The sequence below is a fragment of the Piliocolobus tephrosceles genome, chromosome 10 (genome assembly GCF_002776525.5).
Source record: "Piliocolobus tephrosceles isolate RC106 chromosome 10, ASM277652v3, whole genome shotgun sequence".
NCBI classification, from domain to species: domain Eukaryota; kingdom Metazoa; phylum Chordata; class Mammalia; order Primates; family Cercopithecidae; genus Piliocolobus; species Piliocolobus tephrosceles.
The window spans coordinates 101,414,518-101,435,452 of NC_045443.1; the positions used below are offsets into that span (position 1 = coordinate 101,414,518).

General features: G+C 44.9%; 1 protein-coding gene across 1 annotated transcript in view; it reads right to left on the reverse strand.

Annotated features, from left to right (window-relative positions):
* Nucleotides 1-20,935, reverse strand: part of NT5DC3 (5'-nucleotidase domain containing 3) — a 65,477-nt gene that overhangs the window by 10,336 nt on the left and 34,206 nt on the right. The window contains exons 3-10 of the mRNA XM_023189400.1: nucleotides 19,074-19,148; nucleotides 18,545-18,600; nucleotides 10,482-10,572; nucleotides 8,774-8,911; nucleotides 5,827-5,887; nucleotides 5,301-5,403; nucleotides 5,055-5,156; nucleotides 750-831 (exon numbers count right to left, since the gene is read on the reverse strand). Of these exons, the coding sequence (XP_023045168.1) occupies nucleotides 750-831; nucleotides 5,055-5,156; nucleotides 5,301-5,403; nucleotides 5,827-5,887; nucleotides 8,774-8,911; nucleotides 10,482-10,572; nucleotides 18,545-18,600; nucleotides 19,074-19,148 (708 nt within the window). The remainder of the gene's footprint in view (nucleotides 1-749; nucleotides 832-5,054; nucleotides 5,157-5,300; nucleotides 5,404-5,826; nucleotides 5,888-8,773; nucleotides 8,912-10,481; nucleotides 10,573-18,544; nucleotides 18,601-19,073; nucleotides 19,149-20,935) is intronic.

The window sequence follows — 20,935 nt, forward strand, 5'->3', positions numbered from 1 at the left end:
CCAATGCAATTCATTCAAACATTTGAAAGCCTCATATGACACCAAAGAATATTAAAACTGTGCACAGGGTAGGTGTGATGGCTCATGCCTATAATCCCAGCACTTTGGGAGGTCAAGGTGGGAGGACTGCTTGAGCCCAGGAGTTCAAGACCAGCTTGGGCAAAATGGCAAGACCCTGTCTCTACAAAAAATAAAAATTAAAAATTAGCTGGGTGTGGTGGTGCATGCCTGTGATCCCAGCTACTTGGGAGGCTGAGATGGGATGATCACTTGAGCTCAGGAAGTTGAGGCTATAGTGAACTGTGTTCATGCCACTGCACTCCAGCCTGGGTAACAGGGCGAGAGCTTGTCTCAATAAAATTTTTTTTAAAAACCCACAAAATTGTGTACAAAACATGTATTGTCAGAAAATAATTAGTAATTGGAGTGAATAATATGCCATGAGTAAGTGTTCCTCAAAGAGAAATTTTCAAGGTTTACTACTAGCATCTTAAATGTTACACACTATGAAAGTCATGCCTTAAATTTTGTTTTAAAAAAACCATTCAATTTTGAGTTAGTTTAGATACTAGCATATTGAAAATATATTGACTTAAACCTAAGTTTACCACCAAGTTATAATCAGTCAGTTCACGGGAATCCCTCAGAACTGTGCCAGGCACACAGAAAGCCATAGTGAACAGCAGCTATTAGCATTATTACCGACCACGAAGCAAAGCAACAAAAAGGAGAAGCTGGTCATGACATACCTGCTTGTAAATCTGGCCTTTCTGTAACTTATGGATTTTATCCCAGAGTAAGACACCTTTCTCGTTCATCTTTCGGAAAGGCCTAACAACAGAAACAGGAGACATTATGACATGGAGTAGTACAGGCTGTCCACTCTATGAAATACCAGAGTTATTCACTATCACAGGAAGTAGCTCCCTGCAAAAACCTAAAAACAAAACTCCACCATCACATTCCCTGGCCTAATTCAATACATCCCAAACTGTGTGAAGCCCAGCATCCAAAGGTGTTTCATGAAAAAAAGAATTCCTGGGGGCCAGGCGCAGTAGCTCACTCTTGTGAGCCCAGCACTTTGGGAAACCAAGGCAGGTGGATCACCTGAGGTCAGAAGTTCGAGATCAGCCTGGCCAACATGATGAAACCCCATCTCTACTAAAAATACAAAAATTAGCTGAGCGTGGTGGCACATGCCTGTAGTCCCAGCTACTCAACAGGCCGAGGCAGGAGAATCGCTTGAACCCAGGAGGCAGAGGTTGCAGTGAGTGGAGATTGCGCCACTGCACTTCAGCATAGGCAACAAGAGAGAAACTCCATCTCAAAAACAAACAAAAAAAAGAATTCCAGGGTCATATAAATTTGGAAAACACCATGCACTAAATATGTCCCTCTTAAAACGTTATTGATGGCTCTGAAAAGCCCTGCTGTAAACAACTTTCTTTCACCCAGATTTCCCGGATTTATTTGACCATGCAGAAAACCTGTTTATAAAGAAAAGTTTACGGAAACACTGCCTTAGTGCATTTATCTGGCTTTATACCTGAAATTAAGCCACTCTAGATAACAAATCAGAAGACCGGAAGCACTAGTTTATGATGGAAATTGGGAAGTAAGGATAATGCCTCATTCCTCACCCTGACACAGCGCTAGCCCAAAGGACCCAGGGTTTGTTTGCCTTAAGGTAAAAGTAAGTGTTACCCTAAAAAAAATAATTTTTTTACCTAATTGTAATACAGAAAAATACAACAAAGAAAAGGTACACGACCCAGAATTCTAGACCCACCTTGTATACTAAACATTTCAGTTCGTCTTTCAGACTTTTCATGAAATTTATCTTTCTCTCATGACTATAAAATGAGATCACTTTGTGTACACTAACTTACATCCTTTTTTCTCTAATATTTTGAGCAATTTTCCAAGTGATTACATATTCTTAAATACATCATGTTTTACAGTAATATATTGTCTTTTTTTTTTCCAAATACGTTTTTGTTTTTCTGGTTTCTTTTTGGAGAGAGGGTCTCACTCTGTTCCCCAGGATGAAGTGTGGTGGCACAATCGCAGCTCACTACAGTCTCGACCTCCTGGGCTCAGGTGACACTCCCACCTCAGTCTCTCAAATAGTTGGGACTGCAAGTATGCACTGTCATACCTGGTTTATTTTATTTTATTTTATTTTTTTGAGAGAGTCTCACCCTGTCGCCCAGGCTGGAGTGCAGTGGTGCAATCTTGACTCACTGCGATCTCCACCTCCTGGGCTCAAACGATTCTCCTGCCTCAGTCTACTGAGTAGCTGGGATTACAGGTGCATGTCACCATAACTGGCTAATTTTTTGTATTTTTAGTAGAGATGGGATTTCACCATGTTGAACTCCTGACCTCAGGTGATCTGCCCACCTCAGTCTCCCAATGTGCTGGGATTACAGGTGTGACCACCTCATTTTTTAATTATTTATAGAGACAAAGTCTCCCTATGTAGCCCAGGGTGGTCTCAAACTCCTGGCTGGGCTCAAGCAATCCCCTGGCTTCAGCCTCCCAAAGTGCTGGGATTACAGGTGTGAGCCACGGTACCTGGCCCAAGTACATCTTTTTTTTTTTTTTGAGACGGAGTCTCGCTCTGTCGCCCAGGCTGGAGTGCAATGGTACCATCTCGGCTCACTGCAAGCTCCGCCTCTGGGTTCACGCCATTCTCCTGCCTCAGCCTCCCAAGTAGCTGGGACCACAGGCGCCCGCCACCACGCCGAATTTTTTGTATTTTTAGTAGAGAACGGGTTTCACCATGTTAGCCAGGATGGTCTTGATCCCCTGACCTCGTGATCCTCCCGCCTCGGCCTCCCAAAGTGTTGGGATCACAGGCATAAGCCACTGCACCCAGCCAAGTACATCATCTTTAATGACTGCATAATCCCCTCATATGGCTATTCCAAATTTAACTAGGCATCCCCTACTGTAGGGCTGTTAGGTTGTTTCTGACCTCTCATTACTATAAATAGCACAAGGATAAATACAGATGGAGGATTATTCAGCTCTTACCCTAGGCTTCGAGAACAAAGACAAAATAGATATTGGAGGAGGGGGCTGAGACACCCCGCCTGCTCCATCCAGGGAAAAGAGTTCAGGACCCCGCCTCCTTACTTTTTACAAACACGGCAAAGCAGAGGAGCTCTCTGGTGAAGAGAGAGACAGGGCCCTTCTGACCACACCTCAGAATCTACTAAGAAAATGGTGAGGGCATCATATCAGTGACTATAGGGCCCCGACCTCCCCCGCTTCTTCCTCTAGGAGAGGAGTGCCTTTGAGCACTCTGACGCAGCTAGGTGCACGTTTTCCTCTGCGTGCTTCAATACTTCCAGACACCGATAAAGGTTTTTATGTTGCTCCCCAAGACACTGGAAGAAACTAGCCCTGGCCTGGAGCCAAGTTCCTTAAACCCTCAATAAACTCCACATCCTGACCCGCTCCTGGTGGAACATCCCTTTCTCTCCTGTCTGCCACAGCAGGGGTCTCCAAACCCTGGGCCGTGGACCACAGACCAAAACCGGCCCATGGGTTAGGAGCCAGGCCGCACAGCGGGAGGCGAGCATCCAGTGGGCGAGAGAGCATTACCGCCTGAGCTCCACCTCCTGGCTAATCAGCTGCGCCATTAGATTCTCATAGGAGCGGAACCCTATTGTGAGCTGCACGAGCAAGGGATCTAAGTCGTGCGCTCCTTACGAGAATCTAATGCCTGATGATCTCACATGGAACAGTTTCATCCTGAAACCATCACCTACCCTACCCCCACAAACCTGGTGGAAAAATTGTCTTCCACAAAACCAGTCCCTGGTGCCAAAAAGGTTGGGGACCCTGTGCCAGAGGATGCACTGCAGCCCACTCTGTAAGTCGGTTCCTCTATTAAGCGCTTTAGACTGATCATCCTAGCGTTTAGTGCTTCTTTCTTTGGAATCCCAACCAGCCCCATCATGGGACGGTTTGCGGCTCTCCCACGTAGGAACTCCCTTGCCACTGTCTTTGGGATGACTCCAGCCGCCAGTAAGTGGGACAAAATACTAACAAAGCAGCAAGCCACAGTTTATAGCTGTTTTTCATCACACTCTAGTTTTTCCTTCATTTTCTTGAATCCCACCCAGCATTTTTCAGTCCCTGCACATGGTTTCTTGGTTTGCCACTTCTTCCTGGAGTCACTGTGACACTTGGAAAACTGCGACAAGAGGAATTTAAAGCATTAACTGCAGGGCACCACACCCTGATGCTTCAAATCACCTAACAGAGAGGAAAAGACTACCTGCTTACCAGCTACAGAATAAACATGGGGGTAAAAGTGTTTCAAAAATTGCCCATTATTATATAAATACGAGTTATTTTTTTAGAACCCTAGTGCAGTGATTCTCAACACCATGGACATTTGCGGAGAACAGCTCTTAGTGAACAGGCCTGTCCCACACGTTAAAAGATATTTTAGCGTTCCCTGATCCCTACCCACTAAATACTAGCAGCACACTCTCTCCCTGTCACAACCTAAAACTTACCTGCTTCCCCATTCCCAGGGCTACAGTGGCAGGAAGATATTAAGACGTAATAGAGATTTACTCCACGTGATGCAAAACCTGTGTTGCAGAGAAGCTCTGCAAAATCCAACTGCAATTTGAAACGCACTAATGAGAGCTCTATTTAAAGAGCTACCCAACAGGCAATTTTGTTGCTGCTGTTGTTTTCTTATGCTTCACAATGTGTCTGCATCTCGAAGACCTAATTTACTATGTGATAATAAGTTTGGCTTTTTCATCACTGCCAATCATTTTCTTCAAGTCTACCTCATGGGTCTGAAGCAGCCCAAGTTGTACTGAGAACCACTTCGATGCATGCAAACTGTCTGTTATATGCTCATGTCACCCTTGTTGTGATTACTTGCTAGAAGGGTTAAAATTCAAAAGCTATAATCTCACATGCTTATGATTTTGCAACTGGATTTTACCAAGGCACACCATCTATATATTCACAGCAGCAAAGGAATAAAATCTAGTTCCCTAGAAAAATAAAACACTCACCTCCGCTTATCATTAAAGAAGTTTGGCTTCTCCGCCTGAACAATGACCACATCGAACAGGTCCCTCCAGTCTTTCCCAACGATATAACTCATCCCTTTGTCCCTAGGGCAACAAGTCAGCCAGGTTAGTCTAACATTGAAGGGATTAACTATGTTTGTAACTTTTTCTTTCCAATTTCCAACTACTAAAACAAATGGGATACAAGGAGTGTGCCAGAAGCTAGCAATGAAACACAGAGCAACTTACACAAAGCTACTGGGGCTATTGGTGATGAGAAACATCTTCTTGCCATGATCAGCCAGTTTGGCCAACACCGCACGGGTCTGCTCAGCATAGCAGATGTACTTTTCTAAGAGCAAGAGAAAAATTCACACACAGATTCAGCATGATATTGGTCAATCTGCAAGTACTTTCTAAATGGGGGTATGGGTCCAGCACTGTCCTAGGCACAGGAGAAGGAATAAAGGCCTTAAGGAAGATGCTTTGCCCAGTGGAACATGGGTACATCTGGTGCATCAGTCACAAAGACCCTGCCTCCTCGGTCTAAGTGGAAACAACTAAGTGGCTATAGCTGCCAGTGCCTCTCTTTTTAAGTCAGAATTATGTCAAGTTCCAGGGCAAAGAGGAGACGGCTAACATGCCAGGATGCCAGGTCCTTACAGAGCACTCATGCAGCCCCTGCTTAGCACCTGGAATGCAAAGTAAAATGCCGGCATGGTTGCACAAGAAACGGAAGGCTGAAACTCTCTTTGCGATACTGCTGAGCACATACCAATGTCCGCTTCAATCGCTCTGTACATTATTCCTTTGATGTGGACGTCTCGAATTGCATCCTGCCAAAAGATACATTTTTAATCAGCGAAAATACAACTGAGATAGCCTGAGTAACAGTACAAGTGAAATGGCAGTCAATGATAACTTCTATCCCTAGAAAGTCCAACAATCCAGACACTACACAAAATCTAAATTCTGGTCCATTTTATTTTTTTATTTTTTATTTTTTTTTTGAGACAGAGTCTTGTTATATCACCCAGGCTGAAGTGCAGTGGTGCTGTCTCAGCTCAGTGCAGCCTCTGCCTCCTGGGTTCAAGTGATTCTCCTGCCTCAGCCTCCAGAGTAGTTGGGATTACAGGTGCCCGCCAGCACACCAGGCTAATTTTTGTGTTTTTAATAGAGATGGGGTTTCACCATTTTGGCCAGGCTGGTCTCAAACTCCTGGCCTCAAGTAATCCACCTGCCTTAGCCACCCAAAGTGCTGGGATTGCAGGTGTGAGCCACCACACCCAGCCAATTCTGGTCCATTTTCATAGGCAGCCCCTTGTGAAAGCAAAAGTTTCCATGGTGATGGTGGCAATTTCCAATGCAATTTCAAAAGAGTGTTTGGAAGAGGTAATTTCTGTGAATAATTCCGAATAAAGTCCCACATGACACACAGTAATTTATATGCAGTATTGTGAACAAATGATCCCAGGCCATCTGGACAAAGGGAGTTATTGCTCTTTTATCTTTGTGCCCTTTCCGTCCCTAGACCCCAATGGCAAATTCCATAACATGGAATGAGAGGCAGAGACAAACAGCTAACAGGTTTCTCCTTCTCTCTTTGGTGCCACCAGTAGGGCAACGAACTGGCAGTGAGACTGTAGCTCAGGCAGAGATGTGGTCCAGGCAGAGGAAGAGGAGGTGGTTAAACCCTCTGTGGGTTCAGGAGTGTGGCAGCATGAGAGCTGGCAGGTGTCAAAAAAGGGTCCCACTGGCAGGTGACACTGCACAGGGCTTCTATGTGGTGACATTCCTAGAGGCCTATGGACACTTTCTAGAGCCAGTAGCAGGAGACAGGGTTGCAGGCAAAATTGTGTCTAAGCCTTAGACTGTTGCTGGGAGATTTCTGTTAAGAGGGAGCACTTCTGGACTGCAATCTCAACCTCAATTACCTTTCAGCACAAGCCTGATTCAATTTCACACCAGCAGCAAAAGGCAGTAGTTAAATGCAAGTCGGACTGTCTGGCTTAAAATCAAGGCTCTGCTATTTACCAGCTGTGTGACCTTGGGCAAGCAAGTCAACCTCACTGTGCCTGATGTCCTTATTTGTAAAATGGTAAGAATAGTGCCTACCTTGGCATTATTATGAAGATTTAGTAAGTTAACATGCCTAAAGCACTCATAAGAACAGTGCCTGGGACCTAGTAAACTCTACACAAGTATTTGTTCTTGGTGGTAGTAACACTTGCAGTAAAAACTGAGCTTTCAAATCAACATCTCGCCTTACGAATGCACAGGGCTACTACAAGTGATTCTTAGATTTTTAAAGACAAACTGTATACACAAAAAAGAGAACAGAAACTAAATACCTATATTCAATTTGGATAATACCACACTGATATTGAGAAACTATAATTTATCCTCTATCTTCCTAAAACCCAGGATTCATGCTGCCAAAACTTAAATTTACTTATAAATACAAAGCAAAAATATTTTAGTGTGTAAATATGTCTTTAAAAAATATAAATATTTTAAATACATATATTGATAAATATATGTTGTAACTATGTAAATACATATAAAATAATATAAACATGTTTTAGCACTAAAATGTTCATAGAGCTTAAAGAACATACATAAATATATAAACGTGAATATAAAATACATAAATAAATTTATAAATACAAATGATTTGTACAGTAAGTCCTTAACATCTTCAGTAGGTTCTTAGAAACTGTAACTCTATGTGAGACAACATAAAGCAAAATCAATTTTTTTCCTTGTCAACATTAACATGACACTGAAGAAAGTGGCATTATTCAAGGATTTGTTGTACATGGTTTCACTTGAAGTCACGGTTGCCAAGAACCTATGGGCAACAGTAAGTATTCACATATGTTCACATAAACATTTACATTTGTCGACATCCCCCATCCCCTAACTGGACTCTTGCGTGGCTTTTGCAGGACTTTAGAAAGCCACATGGAACTTTGTGGGCAAAGGAAAAAGGCATCCCCTCTGGGCAACTACAGTGGCACAAGTCCCCCAGCCGGGAGCTTGAATGTAACCTGTGTGATGAAGAGGCACCCTGGCCGGGCGTAGTGGCTCACGCCTGTAATCCCAGTACTTTGGGAGGCTGCGGTGGGCCAATCACTTGAGGTTAGGAGTTGCAGACTAGGCTGGCCAACATGGTGAAACCTCGTCGCTACTAAAAATACAAAAATTAGCCGGGCATGGTGGCAGGCGCCTGTAATCCCAGCTACTTGGGAGGCTGAGGCAGGAGAATCACTTGAACCTGGGAGGTAGAGGTTGCAGTGAGCCATGGTCGCACCATTGCACTCCAGCCTGAGTGACAGAGCAAGACTCCGTTCAAAAAAAAAGAGGAGGCACCGCCTTGCTTGGGCAGACTCAGGAGTGAGTGGGTACAGGCCGGACTTCCACCCCCATCATTCCTTTGGCCAAGTGCACCGGCCCTGGCCTTGGCCTTCTGGTCAGAAAGGATCAAAAATCAAGATAACAGCGTCAGCACTATCTTGTTTTAACAAACATTTTGACTGATTTCCAATTCTCCTGATGTAACATCATCTTTCTTATAATGTTCAAGGTTAAACCGCATATAAGAGTTCCCAGCTAAGAGACTATTTAAAACACCTAACCTAGAAAGGAGGTTCAAGGCTCTGTGACTCCCACTGCAAAGCTGAAACAGACTCAGCACCGTGATCTCTCACTGTGGATACAACCTTGACATCTTTGTAGAGATGCACAGGCTCATAGTCGATGTTGTTCTTGAGGAAGTATTCATTCACGCAGGACAGGAGGGTCATCTCGGGCAGGGAGAAGATGTCCATGAACTGCTTCATCGTGTTTCCATGAGAGCTCTGCAGACAGGGAGGCAGGAGTGCTTTAGAACAGGGGCCCATGCCAGGGGCAGAGCTGTGAAGCACCAGGAACAGCAGGAAGACTTCTCAGTGACTAAATGAGATTCCCATCATCAACACAAAAAAGGAAAGTTCTAATAATAAAATAATAAAATGAGCCAGGCGTGGTGGCTCAGGCCTGTAATCCCAGCACTTTGGGAGGCCAAGGCAGGTGGATCACCTGAGGTCAGGAGTTCTAGATCAGCCTGGACAACATCGTGAAACCCCATCTCTCCTAAAAAAATACAAAAATTAGCCAGGCATGGTGGCGCGTGCCTGTAATCCCAGCTACTCAGGACGCTGAGGCAGGAGAATCGTTTGAACCCAAGAGGTGGAGGTTGCAGTGCAGAGATGGCACCACTGCACTCCAGTCTGGGCAACAAGAGCAAAACCCTGCCTTTAAAAAAAAAAAAGGTAAAATGTTCCCCTCGTTCCTTATCATTCACAGCAGAGCTGATGTCTCACTCTAAGTATAACTAGGATATCGACAGAAATGCCCTGACTTCTCCCAGAGAGTCTAATCACCCTTCCCCTCCCGATTTTTCCTGTGCCCAGTCCCACTTCCGGTTCACACTCTTTCAGGAAGCACAGAGGAAATCCAGCAAACAAATTATTGCCCATAATGACATAAAAACACACATAACTCTCCTGAACTGGAGCACACCCTCGCAGCCCATATTTGAGTTTAAAAAAGAGCTGTTCTCTGAATGCTTGCAATTTATACTACAGAATCTCCTCAACTTATGATGGGGTTACATTCTGATAAACCCACTGTAAAAGATGCATTTATACATCTAACCTACCAAACATCATGGCTCAGCCTAGCCTATCTTAAGCATTCTCAGAACATTTATATTAGCCTATAAAGGCTCATTTATATTAGCCTTTATTATAAGGTGTTGAGTGTCTCATATAATTTATTGAATACTGTAATTTATGTTGAAATTACAATGGCTTTGCACCATTGTAAAGTCAAAAATTTTTAAGTAGAATCACTGTTAAGTCAGGGGCCATCTGTACTAAGTTTAGTAACTGACCGGGCAACTTCCATTTCATTTTGACAAAACAAGTAAGTGAGTGCATCCAATAAGACAAGAAAGAAAAATTCTGAGTGGAAAGAGAACCATAAAAGTAAGAAAAGCAGAGGTTTCCCTAAAGGTAAACAGGGTGGCTGTGTAGCCATCAACTCTGGCATTTCATAGCCATTCGTCAAAAGAAGCAGTAGCTGTCACACTGACAGCCCCAATCTGTTCTGGAGTCCACTTCAGAAACTAGGGACATTCCTGGAGATGGGGTGGCAATCGGGGTAGGTATGTGGGAGGTAAAAACAGCCTACACCAGGTGTGGAGGAAGGGCTTCAGAAAGGAGAATCATGAAAGAATCTGGGGGCGTCCCCTTCAAACACTAGTCTCTCTCAACACACAATCTCAAATTTCCCTGTCAATTCCACATGAGCAGTAGGTAACTTCGACAAGGCCATGTTTCAAGAAGGAAAAAGGCAGCTTTAAATGAATAAAGTGCTGCTCATTACCTTTCCGTAGAAGTCGCTCATCTGCTCCAAAGGCACATGGGACCCCTCGTACATTTCAATGACTTCATCATCAGGGACAACACTGAGGCCTCTGGAAAAACCAGACAGTGCAGTTAAAGAGCTCAACTAGAGAGACCAATGATTTCCACACCCCTGTGCAGTGCTGGGATTTTTCAATTGAGGTGCAAGACACTGTCGTCACGACGAGGCCGAATGTGCCACAAGTAAATGCTACAAATATCAGGTAAGATGCTACTACATTTACTACTACTACTGTTCTAACAAGAACAGTAACAAGAGCAGGAATAATAATAGTTAATATTACATGGCACGTACTATAGGCCAGTCATTCGTGTAATTCTCAGCAGTCCTAGGAGGAAGGCACTATTACTCTTCCCATTTCCAGTTGAGGTAACTAAAGCACAGAAAGGTCATGTACCTGTTCAAGGTCACCAAAGTAGGAAGTGGTGGATCAAGATTAGAACCCAGGTTTTCTGGCTCTATGGCCCAGGCTCTTACACCACTAAGGCACAAGGCTTCCTAATGACTTGCTTTGGGGTGGGCTGGCTTTTGTTTTAATGTATTTAATATATTAGGGCAGAGAAAGGTTGTTTTGTCTCCATCAGACATCCTCCTGCTCTCTAATACTCTAGCCTGAGATAGGAGCTGATTTGGTTTGGCTGTGTCTCCACCTAAATCTCATCTTGAATTGTAGCTCCAATAATTCCCATAGGTTGTGGGAGGGACTTGGTGGGAGATCACTGAATCACTGAAGCTGTTTCCCCCATACTGTTCTCGTAGTAGTGAGTAAGCCTCACGAGATCGGATGATTTTATTAGGGGTCTCCCCTTTCACTTGGCTCTCATTCTGTCTTGCCTGCCACCATGTAAGGCATGCCTTTCACCTTCCGCCATGATTGTGAGGCCTCCCCAGCTATGTGGAACTGTGAGTCCATTAAGCCTCTTTTTCTTTATAAATTACCCAGTCTCAGGTATGTCTTTATCAGTAGCATAAGAACAGACTAACACAAGTGCTGAGAATGGAAATTGCCACACCCAAGGCTCAGTGGACTAAACCCCGTGACATGAGGCAGGAAGCCCTGTGGCACCACCACCTTGGAGAGGCAATGACCCTGAATGCTTTGTGACACTGAAGGCCAGTTTTCTCATCTACCATCTGCCTGCCTCTGGAATCTGCAAATGAATCTACTTCTTCCACATACAAAAAAAAAAAAAAAAATGAATTGTGAAGTCAGTGGCCAGGGTTTCACTCCTGCCTCTGCCACCAGTGACTAGAGCAGGTGCTTTCACCTGTTCAGCTGGACTCATCCACTCTCAAGCGTCAGGAGAGGAAACACCTGCTCTTCTACCCCTTCTGTGGAGGAGAAAGTGCTTGAGAAATAGACAACAATGATTACAAAACTACAGACTGAATAGTACAGGAAATGTCACGCTGTGCTACAGCAGGAGTATAAATAATTCAAGAAGAATTTTAGTTACTAACACAACAGGTTGCTTAGCATACAAAACTACATGGTCCACAGTAAAACCTATGTACGATATCATTTGTTTTGCTATGTAACATTAACAAAAGATCACTTCGACCTCTTTCCTCCCGTCTCCATCACTCACATTGCTTTAAAAAGTTATCTGAGTGGATTGATTAATATTTTGCCTCTGATCTTGATTAATCTGTTACAACTACCAGCCTTTGAAAAAAATAGAAACACTGGACTCCCTTTATCTTTGCTCCAGAAATAAGGTAAGACACTGGCACAAAGCCAGATCGTTCCAGGCGGTGACCTTGGAAATCAGCCCTTGCTGAGCAGCAGCAGTCACGTGTCCACACTGCTAAGGCTCTAACACTGCAGAGAAAATATAAAAAGTAAAGTGATTCAGCTGGGTCAGAGTTATTTCTCTGCCCTTTGGAAGCCACTGCTGCCTCTAAGGCACAGGCACAGCCACCCAGCTGCATCCACAAGAGCCAAACAACCAAATGGCAACTCAGAAGAAGCAGTGAAATCTGCCAGCTGAATTCCCCAAGAAGCAGCTGCATCAAACCAAGAGCCAAACACAACTGCAGCAGGCATGGGCAGACTGCCCGGCCACATCTGAATGCAGCCTCAACCAGCATCGAAATCGAAGTGGAAGCTCCTTTTTCCCCGCTCAGAGTGAGAAACACGAGGTTAGGAGCACAGATCTGCAAGGGCTTCAAATCCCCGCTCCCTTCATCACTAGGGATATTACCTTGACAAGTAATTTATCCCTTTTGGGTCTCAAAGTCTTCATTCTTAAAGCAGGGAACTAAAAACTACCTACTTCCTGATGTCACTGAGAAGATCACAGGAGCTACTACATATAGAATAGTTGGTGTATGGTAAGCACTGTAGAGAGGTTTCACTAGTGTGGCTGTGAAGGGAACCACCCCAGCTTTTCACTAGGTTCCTAGTAAAAACTTAAAATGTAGGTACAAAAATGGGGCTGCGGTGGGGGACTCCTCTCCACCTCCCCAGCCGACAGCACTCACTGCTATGGGCCAAACATCATAAAATTCACCCTGGCGTAGGGACTGGAGACCTGCATCAGGGCTTAGAAACAAACTAGGCTGAGATGGACACTTTCTTCCCACCTTCTCTCATTCATGACCCCTTCTGGAGTGGAAGAGAAGAAAAGTGACATTTCTGCAGGCCCAGGCACTTAAACCACTAAGGTACAAAGCTTCCTAATGACTTGCTTTGGGGTAGGCTGGCTTTTTTTTTTTTTTTTTTTTTTTTTTTTTTAACGTATTTAACACATTGAGGCAGAGAAAGGCTGTTTTTGTCTCCATCAGACATCCTCCTGCCCTCTAATACTCTTCCCTGAGACAAGTGCTAAGAGTGGAAATGGCCACACACAAGGCTCAGTGACATGAGGCAGGAAGCCCAGTGGCACCACCCTGTATTTTGGGCCCTGTGCGTATATGCTTCATCTTCACAAGCTGCCCCTTAGGCAGGGACTGGACTCATGTCTGCTTTACACGAGGAAACCAAGGCTTTCCGAGGGTCCAGAGACTGCTCAAGACCATACATACACACGTGAGCCGTGGAGCTGGGGTTTGCACCCAGCAAGTGTGAGTGACTCGAGTCCACACGCTCCCTCCAGAGGCCAGTTCATCTCAACACCCATCTCAGCAGCGAAGCAACAGTGAACTTCCTACAGCCTCATTCTGAACGCTCCTTCCCCCTGAATGCCTCAGTGGCTCTTTCTACTGTCCACACTCCTTGACACAATGGACAGTGTATATACAAGAAACAAGGCAATTCTTCTCCTATGAACCCCAGGAGAAGAGAGGGGAGAAAGGGCATTTCAGGCTGAGAGGGTGAGCAGAGGACTCACCACACGTTGGCCACGGAGGGTGGGTAGGATTTCAAGAAGCAGAGAGGAAGGAAAACTGCACCCTGGCTGAACTCCAGCAGGAGCAAGTGCCAGGTGACAAGAGAGAAGACGTCAAGGGAAAAGAATCCCTGTGCTGTCTTCGCCTGCCCGGCATCCTCTCTTCATCATAATGGTTCAAGACCAAACACATGACCCAAGTCATTCTGATGAGATTCAGTCCTGAGACTCCGGCGGAATGTGGAGAAACAAAGTTCCTCTGTTCCTCTTGACCTGGAGCTGGGGGGATGTGGGCCTGGAGTGCCAGGGGTCACTAAGGAGGGGCTTGCCTGAGAGTGAGCCAAGTCAGAAAGGAAGGCCAAGAGACGGAAAGAGTCCTGAAAATAGTAATTTGGCCCCTAGAGCCAGCCATACCTGCAAACTCACTCTGTCTGTGGACTGTACAATTAGTTTCTGAGCCAGTTTGAGTTTCAGTCACTTGCAAACAAGAGTCTTGACCAACCTAGTAAGTTAAGGAGCTATGTATGGAAGAAGAGGAAGTGAAGGGTTTAAAGCAGGTTGATAAAAATCTCAAACCTAAGCCTAAGCATATGGCTTAGCCTTTATTCTGTAGAGAGCAGGGAGCCATCCAGGGATTCAGAGGAGGGGATTATCGGGAGTAATGATTTAGGGAATCAGTCTGGCAAGAATGTCCAGGATGGAGTGCCCTGCAGCAAACCCCAAGATCCCAGGAGAGAAGGGGTAAGTGTCTAGGGAGGGGGCCGACAGCAGAAACATAGATGGAGAGACAGAACAAAGACACCTGGTGAGGATTCTCATAAGCATGCATAACCTTGCCTTCTTCGTTCTCTCCCCCACCTTCACCATTGCAATAATAATTCTGGGAAAACATTAGGAGCTATGAGTAAGGGAACAAATGAATGTTCATTTAAGAGGTTTAGAGAAAGAAAAAACTAAAAATTGGAATATGTTAAATGTAGCAACAACTTTAAAATATACGTTAAAAAGTCTGTTGGGGGCCGGGCGCGGTGGCTCAAGCCTGTAATCCCAGCACTTTGGGAGGCCGAGACGGGCGGATCACGAGGTCAGGAGATTGAGACCATCCTGGCTAACATGGTGAAACCCCGTCTCTACTAAAAAATACAAAAAAACTAGCCGGGCGAGGTGGCGGGCGCCTGTAGTCTCAGCTACTCAGGAGGCTGAGGCAGGAGAATGGCATAAACCCGGGAGGCAGAGCTTGCAGTGAGCTGAGATCCGGCCACAGCACTCCAGCCTGGGTGACAGAGCGAGACTCCGTCTCAAAAAAAAAAAAAAAAAAGTCTGTTGGGAATGGTACAATCTGGAGGTCAACTGAGTCATTTCAAAAGCCTTAAAATGAATGAACAATGTTCACTCGGCAATTTCACTTACAAAGATTTTTCCTAAGAAAATGAGACATGTGCACAAAAATGTATTAATTATATTTAATATACATGTTACTTACAAAATAAATGAAAAGTTGTTTTTTTTTTTAACTTTTAGGTTCAGGGGTACATGTGCAGGTTTGTCATATAGGCAAATTCATGTCACGCGAGTTTGTTGTAGATATTTCATTACCCAGCTACTAAGCCCTAGTACCCTACCCATTAATTATTTTTCCTGATCCTCTCCCTCCTCCCACCCTCCATCCTCCAGTAGACCCCAGAGTCTATTGTTCACCTCTATGTGTTCATGAGTGCTCATCATTTAACTTCCACTTGTGAGAACATGCAGTATTTGGCTTCCTGTTCCTGCATTAGTTTGCTAAGGATAATGGCCTCCAGCTCCATCCATGTTCCCACAAAAGATGTGATCTTGTTGGAAAGATTATTTGTAATTGTCCATACTAAAATAGATTCACTACCCCCCAAAAAAATGTGTTGAGGGACTCCAACTATCCCTTATACCTTCAGAAAGGCCACACAGCATGGTGGCCAAGAGCACAGACTCTGGTCCCAGGCTGCCTGGGTCTGAATTCTAGCCCAGGCAATTATTTGCTGTGTGACGTTGGAGCAAGTTACTTAACACCTCTGGCACTAATAATAGTATCTACTTCATATAGTTATTTTGAGGATTAAATGAGTTAACTCAAACAAAACCCTTATAACAGTGCCTGTCCCATAGTAAGATTCAATATTTGCTGGTCACTATTAGTAATATTATTACCATCATCACCACCACTTCCTCTCCATCCTGAAACACCATTAAAGTGAGAGTAAAAACAGTCAAAGGAAATGAGAGCAGAGATGTCAATAGACAAGACATTTCCACAAGACACTGGAAGACAAACAGTGGATGCAAAGAAGGTATCTGACTTAACATTGACAACAGAAGCCTGCGAGGGTACACCCATGACAACAACTGATTCCCTACCACAAGCTACAGAAAGGCTCAGCACAAGGAGGTACCAGGAAGCTACTGGAGGATACACTCCAGCAAAATGAGGGAGGAAAGCCAGAGAGAGGAAGAGAAGGGAACTCGAAACACGGAAAGCAGTGAAGGGAAGACCCAAGACAAGCAACCAAACCAGATCAGACTGCCGGGGGGGACAGTCAATTTTTAAAAACAAAAGTGACAGATTATTGAAAACATCTGAATTATTGGAAAACAAATACATGCCTGACATTTGTAATGGACCATTTGGAAAAAATCAGAGATTGCTACACAGAAAACTAGGCAAACAAAAACTGAGATTATTGTTAAAATCTAAGAAAAACAAAATATTGTACAAGAAAGAAAATAATCGCACTGCACTACCTGGCTTAAGAGTAAACCAGCTGGGCACGGTGGCTCACAGTTGTAATCCCAGCACTTTGGGAGGCTGAGGCGGGCAGATCACCTGAAATCAGGAGTTCGAGACTAGCCTGGCCAACATGGTGAAACCCCATCTCTACTAAAAATACAAAACTAGCCAGGCATGGTGGCACATGCCTGTAATCCCAGCTCTTTGGGAGGGTAAGGTAGGAGAATCACTTGAACCTGGGAGGCAGAGGTTTCAGTGAGCTGAGATCTCACCACTGCACTCCAGCCTGGGTGACAAGAGGGAGACTCCGTCTCAATAACAACAACAAAAAGTGAATCAGGTAAGACCTTCTAAGTCATAATGTAAACAGTGACCAGTATAACCACCAAAAACTGAGATCTGAATGAGATGAAAGGAATGAGACTGGAGAAGTGGGAGGAGGTGCCAGAAAGCTAAGTCCTTATCTATCACAGCAGGGACAATGTCCGGAATTAATAAATTAGGAAATAGAAGAATGAGCGAGCACGTTACTTAAAAAATCTAAAGACTTTAAAGGTTTTGGGGGCAGCGGGGAGCACAAAAGATTGCTGCTGACCCCTGTGACACCTTTAATCCTGTTGCACTGTGTGACTCTATCCATGTTTCACTTTGATTTTAAGAGCAAATAAGCATTAATTTTAACAAACAGTCTGTGAGAGAAGAACGTAAGCTAAGATGTGCATACTTTTAAGTATAAATATACACCTAAATACAAATCACACTCCTAAATCCCCTTCCAAATTAGAGAATTAAAAAAGGCAAAATCCTCCATTTTAAATATTATAAAGATGGCCAGGTGCGGTGGCTCACGCCTATAATCCCAGCACTTTGGGAGGCTGAGGCAGGCAGATCACTTGGGGTCAGGAGTTCGAGACCAGCCTGGCTAATATGGTGAAACCCTGTCTTTACTAAAAATATAAAAATTAGCCAGGCATAGTGACACGTGCCTATAGTCCCAGCTAATCAGGAGGTTGGGGCAGGAGAACTGCTTGAACCTGGGAGGCAGAGGCTGCCGTGAGTCTAGATTGTTTCACTGTGCTACAGCCTGGGCATCGCAGCGAGACTCCATCTCCAAAAAAAAGTTACAAAGATTTCCAGCTATGAATAGACCAAAAAAAAAAAAAACAAAGTCTCAATATCCAAACCACCCAAATACCATGGTGGGAAGGAGAACCCTGTTCCCTCACCCCCATAGCCCTCTTGCTCTAAGCCTCCTCACCAGGACCCTCCCTCAGCTTGCCAGCCAGCACCTCTGGAAAACCATTCCTCCCTCCAGTCCTCCCGACTGGTCCCGACCTCTGAGCACATTTCTTTTTTTTTTTTTTGAGACGGAGTCTCGCTCTGTCACCCAGGCTGGAGTGCAGTGGTGCGATCTCAGCTCACTGCAAGCTCCGCCTCCCGGGTTCATGCCATTCTCCTGCCTCGGTCTCCCTAGTAGCTGGGACTACAAGCGGCCACCACCACGCCTGGCTAATTTTTTGTGTTTTTAATAGAGACAGGGTTTCACCATGTTAGCCAGGATGGTCTTGATCTCCTGACCTCAAGATCCGCCCGCCTCGACCTCCCAAAGTGCTGGGGTTACAGGCATAAGCCACTGCGCCCGGCCACCTCTGAGCACATTTCTATCATCACCTCTGTCACTCCGAACTGCAGTCAAGTTTACTTACATGACTTCCCAACCACACTCTGAGTTCCTTGAGGACATCAGTGCAAACCAAGCCCTTAGCACCTATCATGGTAGCAGGCCTCAACAAATGCTCTTGAGTAAGTGAGTGAGTGGATGAATCATATCCACACTGCAGCCCTCCTCATCACTGAACAGTCAGAGGGTCCTGAAACCCAAAGCACCTGGTTACTTTATGTAAATTAAATGTATCTCCTCTTACTCTTACCTGTAGACAGTTCCCAGCTGGATATAATGAAAAGCATCAATCTTCATTAATACTGCCTTTAAAAACATAAACATATGCACATGTAAATAATGTATAACCATTTGCATATTACATGAGCCTTCCAGGTGTCATCATAAATCCTATCAACATTAGGCTGCCCTAACAAGGAAGCACACTGTATGGTCCTGAAAGGGTTGCTTGTTAATTAATGTGCTGTACAGCTCTTTAAAGAAATGGCCTATCTGCAAAAGACAGGGGAAAAAAATAGATATGGCAAGTGGTTCTTCCTCAAAACACCAAAATGACTACTAGAAATAAATAGTACCTCCTAAATAGCTAAATGCATTTATGCTTTTCTAATACATAGCTTCTTCCAGAAGATTCTATCCAAAGATATGTGAATAATTTGGTTCTGCAGTCCCAAATAACATAATTTAAAACTAATTTGCCCATTCAGTAAAGAAAAGTACCAAGAGTACATTTCATTTCCAAACATCATTAAACCACAGAAAAACAGAAGTAAACCTACCCGCTGCACATCATAATGAAGTCCACGAATTGCAAAATTCGGGTCGTACTCATACTTCCTGATTTCTGCTGGATACTAAGAAAGAAGAAAGGAACTGGTTTTAGCCAACAATGTGCTAAGTGCAGGATCCTGTCCAGATCTGGCCCTTGTACAAAGGCTGAGGTAGTTGATACACCAGTGGGAAGTTGGAGTCAGAACGGGCAGACCACAGCTTGTCCCTCTGCTTCCAGTCCAAGCGCCTCCCAGCAAGCACCCCAGCCAGAGCCTTCCATCCTGCCCTGCGCCCTGTCTATCTGCCCAAGCACAGGCTGGGCCTCGTTCCCTCCCCCGCCAGCTTCTCTCAACTCTCTCCTCTCTTTCCCTCCCCTACCTGTGTCCCTAGACTCCCAGATCCCTAAGACCCCAGCAACACATCAGCTTCAACCTCCACCCATCACTCCCTGCTTTTATCTTCAAGGCTGCTGCGAAGAGGCTGGAAAGTGCCCTCTAATACTGGAAGCACAACTTTGCTCAAACTCATTGTCAGCCATCCATTTAACTCATACATGAGCACCTTGATGTGGCAGGCCCCTGGACGGCCCCATTACCAGGTTTCATGGAGAGTCTTAAGGTGAAAACTTCTGAGAGTGGGGCCTCTCCACAGAGCTTTCATTGCTTTTCTCATCTGGACAGCTGGGCAACCCCACGGCTGTCAGACACAGCATTCTCGACACTGGGCCTAGGGAGGCCCTTCCTCGGCACGTGGATTACAGTTACTATCCAGCACTCTGTCTCAGAACAGTTGTGAAGGTGGCAGATACGGTTTGGCTCTATGTTCCCAGCCAAGTCTCATCTTGAATTGCAGTTCCCATAATTCCCATGTATTGTGGGAGGGACCTGGCAGGAGACAACTGACTGACGGGGGCAGTTTCCCCATACTCACAAGATCTGATGGTTTTATACGGGGAAACCCCTTCACTTGGTTATCATTCTCTCTCTTGCCTGTGCCAATGTAAGATGTGCCTTTTGCCTTCTGTCATGATTGTGAGGCCTCCCCGGCCACATGGAACTGTGAGTCCACTAAATCTTTTTTTCTTTATAAATTACCCGGCCTTGGGTAAGTCTTTACCAGCAGCGTGAAAACAAACTAGTAGAGCAACCCAGCTCCTCTGGTATTTCCTATTCTCAAGCCATTCCTCACACTATGCAGAATTGCTGGCTCCTCCTTATCTACTGCACCAGGTATCCAAGTCCTTATTTCTCTCCCTAAATCTCAGAATTAGGACACCAGCTACCTTGTGGATGGCACTGATCTGTGGGCACCATTTCTGCTGCTACTACATGGTAGGCCCTACCATCCCCATTTTATTCAGAGGGATATCAGAGGTTCTGAATGAAACAAGCTAGGGTGTGGTGGGCAGAGAATCAGGCTGGGGCCTTCTCCCCTGCTCTCCTCACTGCCCCTCTGCCCTTGGACCACAGACCTGCAGGCCTGAGTCTAGAGAGGCCACATCACTAGGACTTTCTAATTGTGATGCAAGTTGCTTAAGTTAAAACCCAGACAACTATTAAATGCCCAGGAAACCTCCTTCTATGGCTGAGCTGCTAATATTTCATGGCCAAGGTTCCATTTGTACAAGAACATTTCCTGGGACCAGCAGGCTGACCCGCATGTGGCAATTTTTCAAGTCAGGCTACACGAAGCACTTAACTCAAATGTCACATTTGGGATCATTTATCCACCACCAGCCATGTGTGCCAAGAAATCACCAAACTGACATTTCCATCATGGGCGTTTCCAAGAATTGAGAACCCTGTGTATGGTCCTGCATTTTTGCAGACATACTTGACAAGCTGACACAGAACCCAACGCCTAGCACCCT